The 25,522-nt window shown below is 40.7% G+C and overlaps 1 protein-coding gene across 6 annotated transcripts in view; it reads left to right on the top strand.

Annotated features, from left to right (window-relative positions):
- Positions 1 to 25,522, top strand: part of LAMA2 (laminin subunit alpha 2) — a 395,189-nt gene that overhangs the window by 183,653 nt on the left and 186,014 nt on the right. For all 6 annotated transcript variants that reach the window (XM_082216020.1, XM_082216019.1, XM_082216016.1 and 3 more), the window contains exons 13-14: positions 22,295 to 22,396; positions 24,864 to 25,075. In XM_082216020.1, coding sequence (XP_082072146.1) covers positions 22,295 to 22,396; positions 24,864 to 25,075 — 314 coding nt within the window. The remainder of the gene's footprint in view (positions 1 to 22,294; positions 22,397 to 24,863; positions 25,076 to 25,522) is intronic.

Genomic DNA, 25,522 nt, shown 5'->3' with positions numbered 1-25,522 from the left:
GTTCTAAGATCTCACAATACTTTGGCCATCCGACCTCCATATTAACTTTCTTGTGGGCCTTAGCCTCTAAGGGTGACAACCATCTAGGGGTTTTGTTTTCCAACAGATCTTTGTATCTCATCCAAACATTAAACAACGCTTTCCTTACAATATGATTTTTAAAGGCACTATGCACTTTGATTTTGTCATACCATAGATATGCATGCCAGCCAAATGCATTATTGAAACCTTCTAAGTCCAAGATATCTGTATTCTCGAGGAGCATCCACTCTTTCAGCCAGCAGAATGCTGCTGCTTCATAATACAATTTTAAGTCCGGCAGGGCAAATCCCCCTCTTTCTTTTGCATCTGTTAAAATTTTATATTTTATTCTGGGCTTTTTGCCCTGCCAGACAAATTTCGCAATATCTTTCTGCCACCTCTTGAAACAGTCCATCTTGTCAATAATCTGCAAAGTTTGAAATAAAAATAACATTCTAGGCAATACATTCATCTTAATCACTGCAATTCGGCCTAACATTGACAATCTCAAATTTGACCATATTTCTAAATCTTTTTTAATTTCTGACCAACATTTTTCATAATTGTCCTTATACAGATTCAAGTTTTTAGATGTTAAATTAACCCCTAGATATTTCACCTTCTTAACCACCGTCAGACCTGTCTCTTCTTGAAACTTATTCTTTTCCATATCTGTTAGGTTTTTCCCTAAGACTTTAGTTTTTTGTTTATTCAATTTAAATCCAGCTACCTGTCCAAATTGTTGGATTATTTCCAACACTCTTTTTGTACTAGTGTTTGGCTCCTGCAAGGTCAAAACCAGGTCATCTGCGAACGCTCTTAACTTATAATGTTTGGTTCCGACCTTTACACCTTTAACCTGCTGGTCGTCTCTAATCATGTTCAGCAACACCTCCAGGACCGAAATAAAAAGCAATGGGGAAATTGGGCACCCCTGTCGTGTTCCTTTTTCTATCTTAAGTTCCTCAGTTATTACATTGTTTACAATCAACTTAGCTTTTTGTTCGGAATATATTGCACCCATACCATTCTCAAATCCTTGTCCTACCCCCATCCCATGAAGATTCTTTTTCATAAAACTCCATGAAATATTGTCAAAGGCTTTCTCCGCATCCACAAATATCAAAACTGCTTTAGTATTTATGTTCACCTCTAACTTTTCCAAAATGTCTATTATATTCCTAACATTGTCTGAGAGGTGTCTTTTTGGGAGAAAGCCTGCTTGGTCTCTGTGAATCTTCTCCATCAGTACTCTTTTAAATCTTTTTGCTAAAATGTCTGCAAAAATTTTGTAATCCACATTCAGTAACGAAATTGGGCGGTAGTTCTTCAGTTGAGTCTTTTCAGTCTCTGTCTTTGGTATGAGTGAGATATATGCTTCTTTCCACGATTCGGGTGCCTTTTTTCCCTCTAAGATCTCGTTACAAACTTCCTTTAACGGTTGTATCAGCCATTCCTTTAAAGATTTATAATATCTGGAAGTCAGTCCGTCTGGCCCTGGAGATTTGCCCAATTGCATGTCCTGAATGGCACCCTCTATCTCTTGTTCTGTTATTCTCTGGTTTAGATCCACCTTGCTATGATGAGAGATTTTTTGTAATCCATATTTATTAAGGAATTTATCTATGTCCTCTTCATTTTGTAATCCTTGGGAATAAAGTTTTTTAAAGTAACTCACAAAACAATTTCTTATCTCGTTGGGTTTAAATATATTTTTTCCATCCACTTCTAGACTTGTGACTGTATTTAATTTCTGTCTTTTCTTAAGTTGCCATGCCAGAAGTTTACCACATTTATCTGCCGACTCAAATGTCTTTTGTTTCATTTGCTTTATTTTCCATTCTATCTCTTGGTTCATCAATTCCATATATTGTGTTTGATACAACTTAATCTCCCTCAAAATCTCCTGGGACTTTGGTTTTGATCTTAATTTTTTCTCTCCTTCTTTTATCTTTTCCAAATTTTTTTCCTTTTTCTCATTCTGTTTCCTCTTCTTTATTGAATTTTGTTGAATCAAAAATCCTCGCATCACAGCTTTACTTGCGTCCCAGATCACTCTTTTTTCCACCTCGCCCTTTAGATTGATTTCAAAATAGTCCTTTAGAGTTTTTTGGGCCTTCATGTGGATCTCTCTATCTCGAAATAGGGTGTCATTCATTCTCCATCTAAACTGACCAGTTGTTGTAAATTTCATTTCCATCTTCACGGCGTTATGGTCGGAACAGGTTTTTGGGCAGATTTCTACCTTCTTAATCTTCGGAGCCATTCCACTAGTAACCCATATTTGGTCGATTCTGGTCCAGGTCATCTTTGCATGGGAGAAAAAGGTTCCCTCTCTTTCAAGAGGGTTCCTTGTTCTCCAAATGTCTATTAAGTCCATATTTTCAGTCATTTCGAAGAAAGTCTTCGGGAGTCTCCCTTCTTTAGTAAGTGTCAGTCTTTGTGTCTTGTCCATGTTTGTAAAAACTACACCATTCATATCTCCCATGATTATCATATTGTATTCCAAATAATCTGTCAAAGTTTCATGGAGTTTTTTGAAGAATTCTGCTTTACCTTCATTTGGTGCATAGATCCCAATTATCAAAAATTTTTCTCCTTGTACCTGAATCTCCACTGCTAAATATCTTCCTTGTTCATCTTTGAACATCATTTTTGGAGCCCACTTCTCTTTTACATAAATCACAACTCCTCTTTTTTTCACTTTGTCCGACGAAATAAATTCTTGTCCCAATTTTTTATTCATAAGCAGTCTCCTGTGTGCTCTAGTTATATGGGTTTCCTGTAAGCAAATCAAGTCCAGTTGTTCTCTGTACAAAATATGGAATACTTGTCGTCTCTTCAAAGGACTGTTCATCCCATTACAATTCCAGCTAAGGAATTGCAGGGCCATCTTGTTATTTTTCTGGTATTCCTCCAACAGCTCCCAATTGTTGTTCCTCCTCTGTTGGTGGTGGAAGATTCTGTCCAAACGAAAGGTTCAGGATGTCTATTACACTCTTTTGCTCAGCAATTGGGTCTACAGTTCCTTTCTGTAAATCTTCTTGATTTCTTTGCAGGAACCTGTCTTTATCCTGTATCGTCTTTATTTTCACCTTCTTCCCCCTATAATCAAAAGACAGTCCCTGTGGCTGAGAGATAATGCAGGGCCCCCAAGTCACCCAGTGAATAATAATAAGAATTAATAATAATTTTATGTTTTATATGCTGCCCATCGGACTGGGTTGCCCCAGCCTCTCTGGGTAGTTCCCAATAGAATATCAGAAACACAACATAACATCAAACATTAACAACTTCTCTATACATGCAGTTCATGACTGCCTGGCTGAGAGAATTATTCCTAGCGAGGAAGCTATGAAATGAACACCGAAAATAAAAAATATATATAATTAAGATGAAAAATGATGCAATGGACAGTTTTGGATTTGTTTGGGGTTACTCAAGAACACCAGGAAAATGTCTCTGCTTGGAAATTAGACTTTGCAGGAAATTACAAACTATTGACTCAGGAATGTGTCTGCATGTTGTATATAAAAAGATATTGAAAATGCCCCAAATGTGTATTTGGTATTGCTGAGAAAACTAATGAATTTCTCTTCATTATCTTTAATGCGTCACAGCACAAATGTGAAATTAAATGAAATAATAATAGACATTAAACAAGTAAACACTTCTTCTGCCAGTGATCTCTTGTTGTTTTGTTAACTGTATAAACAGTTATAAATTCACAGTAGATTGAGTTGCCCTTCTCTGTGACCTTCTTTGGGACAGGGTTCAACATCCTGTTTGGAGCAGAGAATTACGGCCAACCAAAATGAACTTCCACCTATTTTTGTATGAAGTGGATGGTAACTATTCTGTAGCGTCCTCAGATTCCCCATGGTTTTTATGTATTTTAACTTTCAGTTTAAGTATTGTGTTAAAAATGCAAACGGCTTTGAGGTCAGACAATTGGAGAGTAAGGCAGTATACATAACTGTAATTTTATGGTTTTTTTAAAAAAAGGTAAAGGACCCCTGACAGTTAAGTCTAACTACTGTTGTCTATGCTCTGGTAGCTTCAAGGTTAGATTACTGCAATGCATTATACGTAGGGCTGCCTCTGAAGACGGTTTGGAAGCTTCAGCTGGTGCAGAATTCAGCAGCCAGGTTGCTCACCGCAGCAAGAATGTTTGAGCATATTACACCAATCCTGGTCCGACTGCACTGGCTACCAATTACCATATTTTTCGCCCTACAAGACGCACTTTTCCCCCTCCAAAAATGAAGGGGAAATGTGTGTGTATCTTATGGGGCGAATGCAGGCTCCTTGGCTTCAGCGATAGCAACGCAAAGCCTCCAAAGCCTGCGCTCCAGAGACTTCGTGTTGCTTCCGCTGAAGCCAGGAGAGTCTGCTCTTTGAGGCTGGCGGTGGGGGAAAGCAGTGCTTCCCCCATCGCCAGCCCCAGAGGATGGGGGGCAGCGGGAAGGCGCACAACGCCTTCCCGCTACTCTCCAACCCGGCTTTGAGGCTGGCGGTGGGAGAAAGCAGGCTTTTCCCCAAGGAGGGAGAAGGGACAGACTGTCTGAGTCCGTCCCTTCTCCTTCCTGTGGGCTTTTGCAGGAGATGGGGGAATTCCCCCACCTCCCGCAAAAGCAGGCAAAAACCGTGCGCTCTTTAAAGGGGCTGCGCGGTTTCTGCTGGCTTTTCTAGGAAAAGCCCGTAGGAGCCGCGCAGCCTTTAAAGAGTGCGCTGCTCTTGGGGGCTTTTCCCCAAGGAGGGAGAAGGGACTGACTGTCCAAGTCCGTCCCTTCTCCCTCCTATGGGCTTTTGCGGGAGATGGGGGAATTCCCCCACCTCCCGCAAAAGCAGGAAGAAGGTCTTGGAGTAGCGCACAGGCTCCATGCAGCCTGTCCGCTGCTCCCAGAGCTGCGGGGGGGGGTCATTTTTTCCCTTGATTCCCCCCCCCTGAAAACTAGGTGCGTCCTATGGGCCGGTGTGTCCTATAGGGCGAAAAATACGGTAGTTTCCGGGTCCAATTCAAAGTGCTGGTTTTGACCTATAAAACCTTAAATCTCAGGACCACAATGCCTCTTCCCATATGAAGCTACCCAGTCCCTGAAATAATCTTCTGAGGCCCTCCTTCGTGTGCCTTCTCCTCGAGTGGTCCGGAGGATGGCAACACGAGAATGGGCCTTCTCTGTAATGGCTCGCCGTCTATGGAATGCTCTCCCCAGGGAAGTTCACCTGGCACCTTCATTATACACATTTAGGCGCCAGGCAAAAACGTTCCTTTTTAACCAGTCCTTTGGTTGATCTTAATGACATCCAACACCCTTTTAGAATGTGGCTTGGGGGGGATTATTGGGTTATTGCTTTTGGTTTGATTTTATATGTTGAGGTCTTGTTGTGAACTGTCCTGAGACCTCCAGGTATAGAGTGGTGTATAAGTTGAATAAATAAATAAAAATAAATAAATGATGGGAGTTGGAGTCTACGAATAGCAGGGGGGACGACCACATTGGCTGTCCCTGAACTGTGGGATGGCTCGACCTTTCAGATACTAAGACTGTACATTTTTTTCATGTGCAGTCTGCACCACCACTGCTTTCAAGTAGAAAGAGCTTGTCTACCTTTCAGAGAGAAGGCTTGTATGCCTTTCCCCTGCCCCACAAGCTTTTCATGGTTGGTGCAATCGAAGGGAGGAATTCATTGCCATGCTTAGTCATACAAAGTTTAATAATGACAATAATGATGATGATAATGCTTTTCTTAGCTTTCCGTTGGCATAAACAACTTTGCTTGTCAGATGAAATTATTCCCCCCTCCCCTCCCTGCTCTGTTCTGGGGCTTTTCCTGACCCTCCAGAGCTGATTTGGGGAAGGCAGAGCATTCTATAACTCTTTAAGAAAGCTCTTAGTTATTTAGGGCACCACTCAAAATATTTCTGAATTTTGTTTTGTTTTATTTTATTGCCCATGTACTTTGTAAAATCTCCATACTACTAGCTACTACTGTCACAGTTAGCTTTGTTAGATTTTTTTTCTTCATAAGTTGGGTATATTCATCATTTATAGAAACCATAAATAAATTCAGTGGCTAAAGCTTCAGTGGAGCTGGACCAGTTTACGACAGAGCCAGAGCAATTTGTAGTAATGATAGATTACTAGCCACAATTTTAATTTGTAACTGCAGGGTTACTAGAAATATGAGTTACCTGCTGATGCACTGAGCTATGATTACAACATGAAAAAGGCAACAATATCAAAACCCATAAATTGAAATTTCTGTCAGAGAACACAAAGAAAGTCCTTTTCTTTCATAATCAAATCAATCAGATTTTATTTGTACATTTCAAAATGCCTGTGTGGAAATAATACAAATCATTCCATCCATAAAATGTACCATTGACAGGCACAATTGCAAATTAGTTAGGGCACCTCCTACTACCTGAAAATGGGTCACATTAGCAGATAGCGACAGAACAACAAAATAGTAGGAGCAATCTTCATCTTCTAAAGGTTGAGGATTAGTTACAGCCATTGTAGTCACTTAAGTTAATAAGTTCTCACATGTGAAGTTACATTATCCACTTTCCTATCTATTGTAGGATCCAGCAAGGCTACATCAATATCCTGAGGAAATGTAGTTTTCTATTTTAAGAAGACTTTTCTTGCATGGCAGGATATTATCTTCATTCAGCATGTTTACAATTATAGCACGAATTTGTGTCTGCTTGTGCAAGTCTGGAAACCATTGCCCTGGACACTTTAAAGCTTAGCTTATTGATTCCAAGATAAAAGTCTTATTTTTGATATGGTTGGTAATTTGTGATTTCTTCACTTTTTCTTCATTCACGTGGAATTATAGGGAAAGATATGAAGGAGACAAGAGAAATGTCTGCTACTGCTTTTAACACTTTCAGGGTCCATTTTTGCCTGATTTGCTCAAAATGTTCAAATCACTTCAGGCTAAATGTGATCAATGCATAGTCCCCTATGCAGAATACTGAAAGACAAAGAGGGAACAATTTTTTCAGGCAGGCCATTGGTAGTGCTATTTCATGTGATACTTATGAAATCTCTGACTGTAATAAATGTTTGTAGACAACATTTAAACCATGGTTTACAAGAGTGATCCTAGGCTTGCCCTATGATTGCGGGCTCCCTTTTCCTCTTTCAGGATGGACGCAAGGAGTGTGGAAGCTTTCACTTTTGATTAGCTGCAGTTTGTTCTGCTACCGAAACCCAGCACACTGTGATTAATCTTAACTATGGTTTGATTGAAACAAGCCAACTTCAAACCATGGGTTCTGAAACTAGCTTTTTTCAAGAAACTATAGTTAAGATTTTTCAAGAAACTATAGTTAAGTAGATAAATAGGTACCGCTCTGGCGGGAAGATAAACAGCATTTCCGTGCGCTGCTCTGGTTCGCCAGAAGCGGCTTAGTCATGCTGGCCACATGACCCAGAAGCTGTACGCCGGCTCCCTCGGCCAATAAAGCAAGATGAGTGCCGCAACCCCAGAGTCGATCACGACTGGACCTAATGGCCAGGGGTCCCTTTACTTTTATAGTTAAGATTAAACATGATGTAAGGTTCATGCAGGACGCGGGTGGTGCTGTGGGTAAAACCTCAGTGCCTAGGACTTGCTGATCGTAAGGTTGGTGGTTCGAATCCCCACGGCGGAGTGAGCTCCCATCGTTCGGTCCCAGCTCCTGCCCACCTAGCAGTTCAAAAGCACCCCTAAGTGCAAGTAGATAAATAGGTACCGCTTTATAGCAGGAAGGTAAACGGTGTTTCCGTGTGCGGCACTGGTGTTGGCTCACCAGTTGCAGCTTCTTCACGCTGGCCACGTGACCCGGAAGTGTCTTCGGACGGCGCTGGCTCCCGGCCTCTTGAGCGAGATGAGCGCGCAACCCTAGAGTCGGTCACGACTGGCCCGTACGGGCAGGGGTACCTTTACCTTTACCTTTTAAGGTTCATGCATAATATTATGCTGCAGTTAATTGACATAAGGAGCAGAAGCTTTATAGAAATACAAATTTTGGATAGCTGTTTCAGATCACATATTGGTTTGGGAAGTGCAAATGGATAGGTTTGCATTGGAATGTGAACAAATTTCTGCCCCAATCCTACCTGTAATCCAAATTATGTTTCAAAAAGAGTGCTTGCTTTTAGGTGGATCCAAACAAAAGTAGGGGGGAAAGAGGGGAAACTCCAGATGCTAAAAATGAGATTTATTCTATGTCTGACTCCTTTTAAAAAACAGAAGTACACACACGTGCACTCACGCACACAATATACATGGAACAGTGAGCATAAACTGTCATCTTGTATGATATGGTTTCATAATCTCAACCTAAATGAATACAAAGCAAAAGTTATTGAGTTACCTTTCTTTTGTAAGCAAAACAAAAAGCTAAAAGAAGTTAAATGTACAGTATACATTTTCTTGAAGAGAAATTAAAAACAGTGCATCGGAAAACAATACAACTAAAAATTGTGAGATTAGTTTTCCAAACAAATGTAGCTACACATGTTTTGTGTGTGTGTGTGTGTGTGTGTGTGTGTGTGTGTGTGTGTGTTGCAGGTTATCTATCTTTTCATGACTAGACCTTTCTATCAGCTAGCTTGGTAGTAATTGTTTTTCAAATAACCAGAGAAATTTCTATGCTAACATTTCTAACTTTCCTACTATAAGCAAGATTGTGTCTAACTGAGCTTTGAGCATTGTCAAACCCTATTAATCATTTCAGAAGATAAATTCCACCAATCTCAAAGAAAACAAATCTACACAAATTCTGTATTGCCTGCTAACCATACGATTAATAGAACTGTAGAAACTCGTAAATTAGAAATGAAAAGCGACTGTTGCAACTGTTAAGACTTCTACGCCATGTAGATATATGACTATGGATTCTGGCATTATAACACATCCATTGCAATCCACACACTATCTACTTCAAAGTAGCCTCTTTAACTACAGTGGAGTAAGTAGCTTCTGACAATTTACTTGTCCTTCTTTAAAACATTCTGAAAAAGATGCTGATACCCATGAACCAAACTGTGATCCTCAAAAGGTTGTTCACCATTTCACTTAAAAAGTAAGTGACAAGTTTGTAGGTACTCATTCAGGAATGAAACTCATTCAGCCGTATCAAATGCTACTTGACATTGTGTGTTTTCATAATTCTGTATAAGAGAATCTCCTGTTTTGTGAGTGTGTGTAGCATCAGAGTTGTTAATTCATTGTCAGCAAGACCTTTCTCCTTGCTGGAAAATATATCCTCCTCCATCACCTCTTAATTAAAGCTACTACCTTCTTTGGGCAAAAGCCTAAAGGTAAAGGTAGAGGTAAAGGGACCCCTGACCATTAGGCCCAGTCGTGACTGACTCTAGGGTTGCGGCGCTCATCTTGCTTTATTGGCTGAGGGAGCCGGCGTACAGCTTCCGGGTCATGTGGCCAGCATGACTAAGCCGCTTCTGGCGAACCAGAGCAGCACATGGAAACACTGTTTACCTTCCCGCCGGAGCGGTACCTATTTATCTACTTGCACTTTGACATGCTTTCGAACTGCTAGGTTGGCAGGAGCAGGGACCAAGCAACGGGAGCTCACCCCATTGCAGGGATTCAAACCGCCGACCTTCTGATCGGCAAGTCCTAGGCTCTGTGGTTTAACCCACAGTGCCATGCGTCTTGCACAGCAAAAGACAAGCAACTAATAAGCATCCAGCAGGCCACAGAACATGGCTGGTGTGTTCAGTTCAGTGCAACATGAGTTGCTCAAGCCTTGTTTACAATAAATGTACAGTAGGGAATACAGACAAACATCCAGAAAATTTTAATTTGGGAGCATTTGGCATGCTGTTTCAGCATATCTAGCCCCTGCAGCTTGGAGATGTTAGAGCTGAAGGAACCAGCCAATTTCTTTGTGAAAGCATGAGGTTTTGTTTAATAAATTGCCTTTAATATGTAGTAATTGAAAGGAAGGAAAAACAGCATTAGGTGATCAGCACGGTTACTGATTCATATCACTTATATTCCAGTGATAGCAATGAGGTTTCTAGGTAGGCCTCCTTCAGGAGGGCACTTTGGAAGCGAAGAAGCCCCTCAGAAAAGTCTTTGCATCTGGTTACCACCTGCTGCACTTAAAACCCAGAGACAGGCTTCAGACTATGATCACAGCAAATGGGCAGATGACTGTAGGCAAAGTCAGTCCAACAAATATCTGTGTTCTAAGTCAATGTAGGACTTAAAAAGTGCTTTGAATTGAATTCAGAAACTCCCCGGGAGCCACTGGAGTTGTTTCAATGCAGGCATGATATGTATTTGCCAAATCCCAGGTCCAAATCCTACTGCAGTGTTCTGTATTGGTGCAGTTTTAAAGGCAGTTCAACTTCAAAAACACTCAAAATAATTTTGCAGTAGTCCAACCTTGAGGTTAGGCATGCATGGGTACACATGGCCAGCCTATCTTGGTCCAGGGGGAGGTTGCAGTCAGTGCATCAACACTAGGAGGTAGAAGGTCCCTCATGCCGCTGAGGCTGAAGAGTACAATAACACTCCTAGTCTGCATACCTAATTGACTGACTGTGTATATCTTGATCATGCTTTCAGAATATGACTTTTCTGGTCTTGTTAACCACTTTTGTACAGATCCTTCTTAGCTCTTTATCCATTTTTCTGAAGTACCCGTGATTTCCTCTTCATTGTCACACAAGATGCCCACAAACATATTGTAGAGAATGTGTCCAAGAACCACTCTCCACATCCATACCTTGCTGCTCATACACACTCCACTAGTGAATGCGGCCATCCCCATCACTCCACCAAACATCAAGCAAAATAAAGGCCCTCTGTAGGGCTGAGCAGTTGCCTGCTGTCAGTTCCCTGTGGGTGGCGGGCAAATGATCCTGCAAAAGGGATTATCCTTGCTGTTCTTTTTCCCCACTCCCCCTTGTAAAAAAAAATAAAAAGCCCTCCTCTGCCTACTTCTTCTCCATGTGGCTGGAGGCACATGGTCAGACCAATGAAGTAACCTCCATCACTTTTTCTTCCACCTCCCTGCCTGCCCCCCACATGATAAATCAATGAAACCCCTTCCTGGGGCAAAGCAAGAAGAGGCAACTAGATTGGCAGATGCCACAGAAATGCCAATAAGAGCCTTGGTGGGCATCATGGCAGCTGTGAGCACAGGGTTGGTGACCTCTGGCACAGAGGATGATTTGTAGCCAGATATATTCACAGCTTAATCCCTTTGCTAATGCCAGTAGATCACAAACGCAATAACATACAGTACTTAAAGTGCTGTTCCTTTGCTAATTAGCCATCTTATATTGACTTTCAGACTTGCAGTAAATATTGTTGTTGACCCAAGAACTGGGATATTCACACTAATCTAGCAATCCTTAGTGGTTGAAGGGTTTGCATTGATTCTTTGATGGTGATACAGAGTTTCCCTACCAACTACAGCTTTCCAATTCACTTCAGTCTTGAATACTGCACACCACTTAGCTGAAATAAACAGAGAACCTTTCTCATGTAAGAACACTGTATATAATAATAATAAGAAGAAGAATAATTTTTATTTATATCCCGCCCTCCCCAGCCGAGGTTGGGCTCAGGGCGGCTAACAACAATCAAAATAATCCAACGTTCTAAAAACATTTCATTATAAAACTTAATTAAAATCAAATTGATGCCAACCATTAAGCAAAATTATGTGCAGATTGCCAGAGGAGGGGGTCAGGCTGCGCCCTGACCAAAGGCCTGGTGGAGCAGCTCTGTCTTACAGGCCCTGCGGAAAGATGTCAAGTCCCGCAGGGCCCTAGTCTCTTGTGACAGAGCGTTGATTGGAAGAGCACATGGGTCTCTAGAATAGGGATTTTGGCTGTGATTAACGTTGTAGTACTTACTGCACATGTCTGCTCAGAAGTAAGTTTTGTTTACTTCCCAGAAATAGGATTTCAGCCTTAGCTTGGCAGTGTAATGTTGTGAACAACATTTTTACTATCGGACCAAAATACATCATCATCATCATCATCATTTTGTCTTAAGATGTCTTTCAGTATTAAAATCCTGTGATTTTGCAACTTGTATATATGTATACAGGTTAAATTCACCATTTTGGCCAGCAATAAAATTTAATGCTATCCACATTCTACTTAAATAGAAAGCTATCCCAAAGCAATGAAGTGACGTGTTTCTGAGGCATGCAGACACATAAAAGAACACTTCTTTTTTATATAAAAAGGAAAAAGAGTTTGTCTAGATCATTTTCAAAGAAAACAATTTGACGCAAATTAAAATTATCTAAAGCTGCATAAATATGTGTACCACCCACAAGAGTGTGAGAAGAGCAGTGCCTTATACGCCACGACAGATTGTCTCTGTTTTCATGCCCTGCTTTGAACTTTGAGCTAATTTTTGCAAATGCCTGGGAGCCTGACTTAGGGGAGCAAGAAGTCAGTTTTCTTAGGAAAGGGTCAACAATGCTGTGTTCATAAATGGCTCCTATAGTTTATTGTGGGATGAGGGAGGTAATCAAATGAGAATGACATTGTAGTCCCAGTAAAATTGATAATTTAACAGCACTCTATGGAAATTATGTTCATGTTTTGAAACCTGATAGTTAATGTTAAATGGTGACAAACATTTTGCCATCAAAATCACATAGTGAATATATGCATGCCTTATTGACAGTTATATAAATGTTTAGAATTGAAATGTAAGACCAGAGTGCTCACACGCTGTACAGCCCCAGCAGCTAATGCACTGTGTATTCATCAAAAATATGTATCTTCAAATATTTTAAAAGCAGGAAAGATCCCTGAAGCACTTAGAAAATAACAAGGCATTGAACATAAACTAACATCTCTGTTATGAATGCTATAACACTTCACTGTGCAACTTGGTTAACTCCTGATTTCTTTATGTGTTCAGTGTTGTAATGTTGTAAGTAGCCATTATATAGCATTTTAAGTATACAGTGGTACCTCGGGTTAAGAACTTAATTCGTTCCGGAGGTACGTTCTTAACCTGAGGTACCACTTTAGCTAATGGGGCCTCCCACTGCCGCTGTGCCACCACCGTGCGATTTCTGTTCTCATCCTGAGGTAAAGTTCTTAACCTGAGGTACTACTTCTGGGCTAGCGGAGTCTGTAACCTGAAGCATCTGTAACCCGAGGTACCACTGTACTTATAAAAATATATTTATTTGAAATTGGCCCTACTGAAGAAATAAGTCCATTCATCTCATTTATTTATTTAACATATGTGTATTTTGCCCTGTAACCAAGTTCCGCCTTGCTTCCATTCTAGGCGTTGTTATAATGGGTGTTTCTATGGACACAAAAGCCAAAGTGGCTCCTCAAACGCTTCCTCCATGAATGTACATTGATTAAGCCATCAGACCAAGGATAGCAAGCCTTGTGTTAACCAGTGGGATGAGCCTATTCTCCCCCCCCCCAAGGATATGTGCTCTCTTATTTTAGATTTCAATGTAAGTGTAAGGCTACTCAGGACTTCAAAATGTGGGCCCATTTGGACCCAACCATCTCTTATGTGAAAATGAGGCCTTCTGCTGACTAGGGCCCTGGGCCTCTGCCCAAAGTACTGTCCAGGTGGCACCACTGACCCTTTACTGCTAGTCTGTGCTGTGTGACAGCTGAAAGGATTACAGTGCCAAAGGGAGCTACTGGGCAGGTTTCAATATAAAGGAGCAGGGTATTCATGTGCCTCTCTGCTAGCGCTGCAAGTCACTGCCCCACAACAGCAGTCTGTGTTTATATGTTGTGCTATAGCTTTCATAGAATCACTTCTACAGAAATATATAGCTCTTGTAGCAACATATCCTGTTTTAGCTCTAAAGTTTATAATTGCTTCAAGCTATTCCATTTACATTAAATATAAGGTACCACAGGGTGCTACTAAATATTGAAGAGTTAGGAGACTAAAGCAAAACATTTGAATTTATAGCAAGATTTTTTTTTATTAGGACATCGAAGTCTGACTCGAATACATTTGTGCAACATACACACTCACACTTTGAGAGGAGAGCATTGATGTTTGACAAGAACAAATTAAAATAAAATAAAATGTTTGGGCATAATACAAAGTACGCTAATCACATCCTCCTCAGTGTATTTTTATTGGTGATTTATAATTTAAAAGCCCAGTCTTTGCTGCTCATGAGTGCTTGTTTGTGTTTGGGTAATTCAAAGGAACATGGAGAAGTTCTCCATGTTTTAGGTTGTCAAGAGTGTTGAGGGTTGTTAGGAGACCACCATTCCCCTCAAAGAGCTACAATTCTCAATTAACAGTCATTCCTTCTTCCCAGGGAACTCTGGAAATTGTAGCTCTGTGAGGGGGATAGGGATCTCCCAACAAACCTTTGCACTCTTAAACAATAGTTCCCAGTGTTCTTTGGAGGGTTCTTTGTTTAAAGTGGAATGATTCTGCTTTAAATGTATAATGCTCTTGGGGCCCCAATTTATCCACTATCATGCACTCGTATGATTGATGCTGCCCCACCAAAAAGTACTTGTCTGTGGTTCAGTTGAGTGTAGTCAGTATTACATTTAATAGGTGTTTGCTACATGCAGCAGCCCATGTGTATATATCTATGTGCCACCTGCACAGCTACCCAAGCTGGGGACTGCTGGTGTGTCAACAGTGCACATCTGTAGGCCAGCACATCTGGGTTTTTTTTAAAAAAATGTGATGTTGGCCATGTGGTTTTTAGCACTTATGTGACCTAAATGAAACCATTAAGTAATCTTCAACTATACAATTATAAAAAATACAGAAATACACGAAAAAATTCCTCCCCACCCCCTACCAGTGCCCTTTCAAAACGAATCTAAAAGCATTATGGCAGATCCTAAAGTGCTTTGAAGCTAGTTCCATCACATTCTGTTTTTGCCTTCTCACTATATAGAAGGATCTGGCAAATTCTGTTTCAGTGTATCCAAAGAAGTGTGCATGCACACGAAAGCTCATACCAAGAACTAACTTAGTTGGTCTTTAAGGTGCTACTGGAAGGAATTTTTTTATTTTGACTATGGCAGACCAACACGGCTACCTATCTGTATTCTGTTTTTGCGTTTGTGAGTGATAGAAAGGGTCATCTGCAAATTAGTTTAAAATTCCCACAGCTAAATGAAGGAATAAGAATACAAAGCTTTTAGTTAGATCTTTGACAACAAATCCTATATGTGTCCCTTAGATCCCATTTTAATTACCATAGAATTGAGAGCCCCACCTCAACCCTACTTTAACCAGCATGGCCATAACGTTAGCTATAGACAAAACTCAATTTTGTTTTGCTTCTTTTTTTAAAATGTGAATGACACTGCTACAGATCTTCAGTGAGAAAGTTCATGATGACCTGGAAGGTATTAAGAAGCATCTTTAACTTATTAAAGTATCAATATGATTAGTTCTTTGCAGAAAGGACGATAACTGACACTTTCATAAAGTTTTATATATTTTCTCCTTTCATGCTTTTCCTTTTATTTCTTACTCTTTTGATAGATGGCAGTTAAGAAATTTGCTTGAGATGATGAAATATAACCATATATTACAGTATCATTACTTTAAACATAATCTGTTTTTTACGCACAAATAACTGGGACGCCAAAAAGTCCCACGAACAAAACCTGCTGTGGTTCTGCTTCATGTTTAATGTTCTTTGCTTCCCTTCCTCCCTCTCTCCTGCTTTCTTTTTCCAATGCATTTAACCTTAAAATAGGTAACTTCGACAGAGAGTAATGGATATTCTATGTCAGGTCAATTTATGAAATGGGTTTTGCTGTTCTATCAGCCCCTTGCTACCTGCAAAAATAATTATTGTTATTAGTTTGCATTCATGTATTCTCTTTCATTCCAAATAATTCAGCCTACTTACAAACTGTGGGGTATGCAGCAAGAAGCCACTTTTCTCACCATTAGCGACCCATGCTTTCTCTGGTTAAACAGCAGTGGTACATCTTTTAACGCTTTGGGAAATGAAAATGAAGATAATAGTTTCTAAGTGACACTGTATGCTAGGATTTAACGCAGGTACAATATGACTATTGAATAGTAATTCAGCTTGTACACAGAAGCTAATGACCAAAGCTAATGGTCAGCTAATTTCCAGGTCACTTGCACCAGAAATATTTCATGCTTACTGGAGGCTACAGAATATAAAACTGTCTCATATTGAGTTAGACCATTGGGTCTGCAAAGCCTCTACTCTGACCAATGGCAGCTCTCCAAAGATCTTTCCCAAGTTTTTAACTGGAGACGCTGTGACTTTTGTATTCAAAGTATGTGTTGTAACACTGAGTTATGGCTCCTCTCCTAGTGTGGGGTGGATGAAATACAGACACTCGTTTCCTGAAGTCTTTGAAAATATACGTAGTATTTCATCCCTCAAATACCAACTCTTAGGAGTGTTTTAAACTCAGCTTCTTGGCTCACTGCCTGAGGATTGCTACTAAACATTTCCCTTCTCCTGCAAGACCCTTGGAAAGTTACAACTTCGTATTGATCTAACAAGTGTGGACCTTGGGGTTGAAGCCAATGGCAAGGGAAAAAGTTGAGGTCAATTTATAAGACTTATTGCAAAGACAACGGTGACTTCTTTTGTCACCTTCCTTGGTGCGCTATTACTGCTAGGTGTGTGAGAGAGATGGGGAAAACTTGCAGGTCTGCAGTTGCAGGCTGTCAGTCTAACAACCTGGAATAAAGAACATTAGTCTCTGTGGCTTGGGGAGTATGCACAATGGCCTAATGCGTGGCAAACTTTGCACTCACATAACAGCCCCTGCTCGCACTGGCGGAGGAAGAGGAGTGTGGGGGGAGGGCACCGCCCCCAGCAGCACGATCCTGGCAGGGTGCCATTGTGGCTGCCCCCCACATACTGGGCGACACACCCCTGCAGGTGCTGTGCCATGCACCCAGGACATGCGCCCCGCCACCACCAGCTCTCCGCCCCCTGGTGCCGGAGCATGAAGCTCCACCACTGCCTGCTTGCTCCTCTTTTGCACATGAAAGGAGATGCTTGAAAGCTTCCTCTATTGGTTTTAAATAAGGTGCACCTAGAATAAACGGCAGTTTATTCTAACTGTTCAAGAAAATGAGAAACAAGCTGTTGTTTCGGCTACTGGTTTGTCAGCCCACCTGCACTGCCTGCAGAAAAGACTGTGACATACCTTCAGCGTTTACAAATATTTTCATGATGATAATCAGTGTTAACACTGCACCCTCTGTTTTATCCTTGGCACATTTCAAACTTTTGTTAATAAGTAGCATCCATATGCAGAGGATGGTTGATCCTGGACTCAATTTGTTCTGGCACTCATGTTCAGCACCAGAATCTGCTTTCTTTTCTAGGGCTGACCCCCCAAAATATTTGAATGGTATTTTATAAAAGTGAAGTTGCTCCAGGCATGCTTAGAGTACTTTGATCACCACCAAATGACTGGCAGGGTATTTTCCCCACTCTCTCTCTCTCTCTCTCTCTACACACACACACACACACAGGCATAGAGCATTAGGGATCAGGGATTCTTTTCAAGGCAGATGGCAAGGCTTCCGCAAAGGTCTGAGCCTTCTGTTTGCCCTTCTGATGGTTTTAAAAAATAATTACTCAAGTATGAGTAATCTGTGAGCATTTATTCAGTCCGCTTATGAAGCCGCTTCCATTTTAAGACAGTCAACAGTGCTAAATGGTCAATGCTAAGGCTACTTGCTGTGCCCATTTGGATTTCTGCTGAGGAGACAGTAGCAAGAACCAATTAAACCCTATCTTTGTGGACAATAAAATAGGTTCAACATTCACCTTAATGTTTTCCCTTATCAATTATAAGATGAAAAAGAAAGTTAGTGTTTCCCCGCAAACATATACCTCCCTGATCTATTTCACTGACTTCTAATTATTGAATTATATAGTTTAGTAACAGCAAAGCAATTGCTACTGGGGGAAAAAATCTACTCAGCAGCTGGTGAGCTTGTCTTTTTCAATTTTTCTACTTTCAGGATGAGCTAGAGGTTTGGATAATATTTATAATTCTGATGAAGCACTTAGTAGATTTTTAATAACCCTTCAATGGGGAAAACCTGGCATATTCTGCAACACTGTCACAGCTGTCAGCATTATTTTTTGCCAGACTGGGTGATTTCCAAGGGCTAATTCAGGCCTTCCCATTGCCCCCATAATATACAGTGTGTGTATATATGGTGTTTAAATAATTGCCACCTGGGAGAATTATAGAACAAGTTTCAGAGACCATTACATATTATATCGGAAAATGGGGAATTAATGTCTAGAAATGGCATTTCTATGTGACGCTATAGGCACATGATGTGTCTATGGGAAAATAAAGTCATTTGGTAGTTTTGCCACTCTTCCCTTTTGGGGTACATTTATTTTAGCTTTGTTGGGATTGTTTTGCTACCTTATCTACGAAACAGCAATTTCACCTGAATGTAGATTGAATTTTCCCCCTGAAATATAAAGGGTAACTCTCTAAAAAGAGGAACAGGTGGCACCAGCTTTTTCTTAAAGAAAATTTGTGTGCATGCCTGTACATGGTTACTAGCTTAAGTAACCATCCTTTGTAAGACTATAGTCATATGTTGGCTTCAGAAGACTTATTTTGGGGGAATTCTCAAAGCTACCCAATGGAAATGACTATCCCAGCTTGATATGTTGCAGTTCATTGCAGGGGGAGAGGGGGTTTTCACTATTTGCTTTAGGTGACATTGCTAAAGCTGACACTGAGGAATAGTTATGGGATTTGCTGTGCAACAAAATGAATATCACATCCACATGGAAAATATTTACAGAGAGCAAAACTTTTTTTTATTTTAAAAATGCCTTTGTTCTATATACTTATTCAAACAGAGCAAAGGGAAATGCCACTTTCCTTTTATCTGTTATACCAATGCAAACTCTGGACGAAGGTCTTATCAAAGATAGCGAGTTCTTTTTAAACTCATTCCTTTCTTAACAAACAGAACTTCAGCAGAACTAAAATATATAATAGTAACAGAATTTATATTAAAATGATAAGACCTACGTACCGTACTTTATATCCAGGGTAAGAGCATCATTAGAATTCATTTCAACGTCTCTCTTTTTGCCCTTTCCCCTAAATATGAAATTCTCCTTATGACTTCCCAGCTAGCATTTGTTATTTCAAAAAACTGTAATCCAGCCCTGGGCTGGATTAATGACAGAGCATTTCCTTAAAACATAAGCATGTAAATTAAAGCAAACAGATGTTCAGACACTCCGTCTGTGCATCCTGTAACCCACAGGAGGCACAAGCATACTTACTGCCCATCTGTTAAGGTGGCTTGTTCTCCATTCAGTACTTTGTCACAGGTGCCAGTCAGTCTTGCGTTAGACTGGCAGGCTGTTGAACACTAAGATTGCCATTTGGGGTGGGGGGTTTGTCCTGCCTACTGTACACTGAGATATGTGGCATTAGACACATTTTTAATATACATAGTTCCTTGATTATTCGTTTTTTTTAAAAAAAGGTTGCCTGAAACTTCTAGTGATGAGTCATTAAAGATATATTGCAATGAATACTTATAAAACCGGGGGGTGGGGAGGAGTTTAATAGGACAATTCACAACTCCAAGGCCATCTTTCAATCATTTTGTCTCAGTATGGTCCAACAGTATCAAAGAAATGGAATGAATTGTGGAGGGCAGACAAATGTTGATATCCCTTATTTTGTGGCGTGTCCATGGTTAGGGAGAATATGTGGGATTGTCAAAATGAAACTGTACATTGTAAGGTAGGTTGGAAAGAAAACAGAATTAGAAGGTACTAGTTTGGAAAAATAGATTGTGATGCCCATAACTGATGGGATTCAATCTTGCCTTCTTATTTAGATTTATTGTCGTAGCATCTCCCAGAACCATCACTAAGTCTGGATTCTTAAACCAAATCTAGTGATGTGCAAAATCAGTTCCTTTATTTCCATAGATAATTCTGCTTTTTCTCTTGTTCCTCCCTTACACTTGGCACAAAGGGGGGGGGGGTAGGCATGGACCCTGTTATTTTCTTAATGTTTGCTCCTGGAGACTAAAAAAAGCCCACACATACTGAAAACATACTAGCCTGTAGTTGCCTCTGGCAACATATGCACAAGGACCAATGTTTGAATTTTTATTTCTTTCATACAGGCCTCAGTTGTATGCGACACTAGCATGTCGATGCTTCATTTTGTGGTGAAAAACTTACATTGGGTGGGACTTGATCAGTGAATGAGGGTGAGGGGTTGAAAATGCTTCTCCCCTCCCAAATTGGGTACCTTATGCAATCTACAGTAATGCTTCATGATGAAGCAGGCCCTGTATATCACTGAAGAAATGTCAGAATCATAAGACTAGAGAGATGAAGTGGGGAACCAGTTATTTTTATTATAGTTAATGGAAAGCATGTGTGTGCAGAATGCATCAGTTTTAACACAATAATTTCTTATTGCCTTTTTCAATTATTGCATTTTCTTTGAGAAAGTCAAAAATTAGAGCCAATAATCCATTGTGATATTTGAATTTTATTTCTTAAGTGCCAGGAGCAAAGAGCACAGGGGGTTATATATTCAGTACTAGTATTTTTAAAAATTTTAAAGAGTGTCCCAAAAAATAATTCCTTCTATATATGGTTGGGAGACATAATCCACCAGGATGTCCTGCAGAAGCCCAATTGAAATGAAATTACTGCTCAGGAAATCGTACTGGTGGTGTTGGTGTTGTTTTTTTGTTTTCTGCTGTGTTGGAGGGAAACTTTAAATACTGGCAGCTGTAATCTCAGGCTGGATCTAGACACATCAAAGAAGTGGTTCAGTTAAGCACGTTGTGAACTCATACAGGGAAATCCAGTTGGGAAGGACAGGACTCCACAGCGCCATCTGGTGTCTCAGTCTTATATCGCATATACAATGCATATAAAACACTTTTTCTTTACCAATCTAGCTGAGTTCACTGTGGGTGCCTAAAGTAACCCAAACATTTTTTAAAAAAAATAAATAAATTAAAAGCTTGATATAATTTATTGATATGATTTCTGTTACTATTTATCAAGCATCTGTAACATACAGAATGTGGTCCACAGAAAGTGTACCTGCTCTCTACAAACCTCATTTATGTTTCTTTAGAAAGCATCACATTGGCTTCATGCATTCAGACACACTTGCGCAAGGAGGGGGGGAACTCCTGTATAACAAATGATGATGGAAGACAGCACATAATTCCCTATGAACAGCCTCAAATAATATCCACATAATTCTCTTCAATAATATGGATGAGAATGAGAGATGTGGGGAGGAGGGATCTAAAGGAGAGAGAGATTCTTTGTTATACCTGAATATATAGACTGGCTTACCTTATTCTTCCAAACTTCTGTATTTGTTCTGAATACTGTCATTTGTGATTTGCTTTTGATGCTGTTTCAAAAAAGAAGAAAAGTCTAGTTTGCCAGCTATTTTCTGGAATGCTGGGATCAGCATCTTCAAAAACGCTAACAAAAAGTCTAAAAAGAAAATTCATTCTGGGGTCAAAATATGCCTTGAGGTTATTTGCCTCACATTGTTTTGAGGCAGTGAACAAATGCGAAGGAAAAGGCAGCATTCAGAGAGATATGCCTGTAGGAGAACAAGATTGTGGCATTCTTCCTAATTGGATTTGCTTTTACTTCCTGAGGACAGATCCCCTCTGTTTTAGGTTATACTTCACAAGACACATTCAGTATTTGCAGCCTAGTTCTCCAGGCTGATTGGACATGGAGTCCCTCTGTTTGAGCCTTGAACCTGGGAATTGGAGAGGGTGGGAGGCGGACAGGATAAATGCATGCATCCCTGATTCCTCCAGCAATTTAGTATCGTCCAAATATTATATATTACGCATTAGGGTTTTTCAATAAGAAAAACGAGTCAAAAACGTTATGGCTTTTATTTTATTATTTTTTTAAAAACCACCAACTTTATTTATATCAAGCACTTTAGAAAGAAAAAGAACATATATGCTTGGTTCCCAGCCTTTAGAAGTGTCTGAAAGCACTTCTATCAGAATTGCTTATTTGGAGTACTGGAGGTGGGAGGAGAGAGAGTCATGTACAGGAAATGAACAGTTTGTAATGATTTTTCCTTGGGGCTCTCTATCATCCACATGTCCTTTCTCCATACAAGAAGTCCTTCCCTTGAAAGCGCTGTAATTGGAAAAGAGTAGTTCAAAATGGTTAAAGGCATGTTTTCTGCTATGTAATCAGCATCATTCTTCTTTACCGCAGATAACAGCTGCTGGAGGACATCTGAAATTTACCGTTTCATATGACCTCACAGGGGAAGAGGATGCTGCAGAAGCAATGCTGCAGTCTGATGTCATCATAGAGGTAGAGTATTGCTTCCCCGTCTCTTGAAACGCTCATTGAAAGGATGGGTTGCTAGTGGCACACAGTCAGCAGACCTCCTATGGCTAAAAGAAGAAGCTAGTAATAAGACCCTTCCCTAAGATGCTTACATTCCGATCTAAATTTTGTTGGTGGGGAAGACAAGCAGTGAAGGAGAAGAAAGGGGGATGAGTCAAAGAGCAGCAGGATGGATATATGTAAATGAAGCTGCATATCCTTAGTTTTTGTTTGGGGTGATGAAGACTAAAAGCCAAAGAGGCAGGGAAATTTCCCTCCCACCCTCTCAAGGGCTGCATTTCTTTGGAGAAAGGAATTGAAAGCCACATACCCAAAAATGACCAGGGCCAAGAGAGAGAGAGAGAGAGACCAACCAACTGTGGGAACACCGTTCACACTCACCCACAATTCACACAAATCAAATATGTGTTTGCGTGTTCAGACCCAGAAACCTCTCTCCTAAATAAAGACACATTTGACTCAAATTTTAGTTTTGGTTTTTGGCAGAATTTAGGCCACAACTTTATTGATTACAGAAAAGTGAGTGGTTGCATAGGCTCTGGTTCAGCTAGCTCCCTACACCCTTGCAGGTAGCACTGACCCAGAGCTCTATCATAGGTCAGTCAAGGGTGAACACCTGAGGAAGGTGAAAAGCCTGTGAGCAGACTCTATTCACTCCCCAGATGCTCCCCTGGACTCAGGCATGGGCGCAACCCCTTTTCGGGGGTTGGCCAAACCAAGTTGAGTCCCTGGATTCCTTTAATGAATACCCTTCACATAGGGACGGCGAGACTGTTCTCCCATCCCTATCACATGAACCAGTGCCTATCCACAACCTTACAAGTTGTGACGAATTGCTATGCGGCAGGCGAAACCCAAATGGGGAAATTCCTGCCATGCCCCTGTCCCAACGACAGACAACACACAACGGTATAGCAAGGTCAATCGCAAAAGGCCCTAAAATTAGGGAGAGGTGGGTGGGTGTTCCGATGCACGAGCCGAAAGAGGGAGCTCTGGGTCACGTGCATGGGTATATATAGGTCCCTCGATCCATTTAGACTGCGCCCCATTGGCCATATTGAAACCCAGCATCAAGGGACCTACCACTCGGGTGTTGTGGCTATCCAAAGGACCCACCCAAAACCAAGAGGCCAGTCTCCAGATCTCACCGCATCACGTGCTCTCTTGGAGGGAGGATATGATTTAATATAACATACACATTGCACACCATATTAATGTAACCACACACCTTTAACATGCAAACACAATCGCACATTGAGCGTGACACACACACAAATAGCCCACTGTATAGTGCCAGTCATCTGTTTCTGGATCATCTGAGCAGTAGAATGGGATTGTCAGGAGGAGCGCTTGAAACTCTTGTCCTGCAAGATCTCTTCCCCTTCCCCTCTGCCTTCCGGTCAAGCTGATTGGGGAAACAGCTAAGCAGCAGCAGCAAATAAGAGGATGCTCCTTAGATTCCTGCATTGCAGGGGGCTGGACTAGAAGACCCTTGGGATCCCTTCCAACGCTACGATACAGTACTATGATTCCTTTGGGAGCTGCAGCTTCAAGGTTCTCTACATCTTGAGTTGGTGGCTCCTGATGGAACCATTGCCCCCCAAAGTGAGATAACCCTTCATGAAGCTTTAAGCTAAAAGGGGAGGTGCAGGGAGCATTCGAATCTCCTTTGATACTGGCAACATACTACCCATCTCCCCATTCAACTGCCTCTTGAAGCAGCATTTTTGCAACCCCATTTGGACTGCCACCAAATCAGGGAGGGCAGACCCTAAGAGAAACTGACACACTGTTCAGAACAGCTATGGCCACTGCTTTCCCACCTTTGGCTTAACTTAATGGTAATAAATATCACAGGAGATGTAATCTAGTGCAGAGCTAGGCATCCTTAGGTACCATTAGCAGTGTGTAGGTTGATGCTCAAAGACTTGCCATGAATTTATTTCATTATTGAGTTCATCCCAAAGGAGCACAGAGCAGTGATGTAATTATGAAGAAAGATAATTACAAAAAAGGCCCATTTTTTTCAGTGAAAAATGCTTCTGGATAAGTTGTTTAGGATCGTAGTCTAAATAGAATAATTAAGCTGACTGGGATATGCACTGTGTAGGCAGGTTGCACTATTTTATTGCTGCATTTATTTCTATTGTATAGTTGATAATGGGCAGCATAATTCTAGAATTTTCCCCCATGAAAATGCAAAGCTGTGACATCACTTACCAACATATTATCAAAATTTTGCATGCATTACCTTGTTCCATCATTATCCAGATTTCCACACCAGTGAAAATATCAAATTCCAGAGAGTGGATCACGTGTATGAAAATTGCCTTGTAGCATATGCCAAAGTGCTGTGCTCTCTATAAATATGTGGCATTGTGTGTCACTTCTTTAAAATGTTTTCATCCTTAACATTTATAATAATTACTAGGGAAGTGGCTTGAGAATCAGCACGTCGCAGGAGGGAATTCACTTGAACCCATTTGAAGAGCACACTGAAGAAGTGTTGTTGAAGCACGACTTATTTCTGCTGCATGGCACTGACTATTCGGTCAGCAAAAGGGAATTCATGTCTGTGTTGGCAAATATAAAGAGTCTCCTTATAAGAGCCACATACAGCTATGGGATGAATGCCATCTACAGGTAATCATTGAAACAGCATTTGGTTCTGTCTGCAGTTCTATTAAGCAGGTTGATCATCGTTTTCCCCAGCAGCATCTTCATTAAATTAAGCTGGAAAACAATTGAGCTTGGACACAGATTTCTATTTTATTAAGAGCCCCAATAAACTTTGGTTTATTCTGAATCCTCCCTATTTCCCCCTCTGATTTAGATGAGATTCTTAAATTACTGGGACTAGATGACCCTCGGGGTCTTTTCTGGTTCTATGATTCTATGAAACCTTTGGATCATGCTTCCTTTCACTACTGTACTTGCCCATCCTGTTGTGATGCACTCACCTATGTCAAAAACCCCTATTGCTAGGGCAGCCCACTGTACTAAATGTGCTAAACCAAACTTCCTAAATATGCTAAAGCTAAGATCTGGCAATCTTTCACACTGAATACAGTTTCCTTACCATTTCACGTC

Source organism: Podarcis vaucheri (genome assembly GCF_965113315.1).
Source record: "Podarcis vaucheri genome assembly, chromosome: 3".
In the NCBI taxonomy this organism is placed as follows: Eukaryota; Metazoa; Chordata; class Lepidosauria; order Squamata; family Lacertidae; genus Podarcis; species Podarcis vaucheri.
The sequence above is the reverse complement of the archived record's forward strand: the minus strand, read 5'-3'. Positions and strand labels throughout refer to the sequence as shown.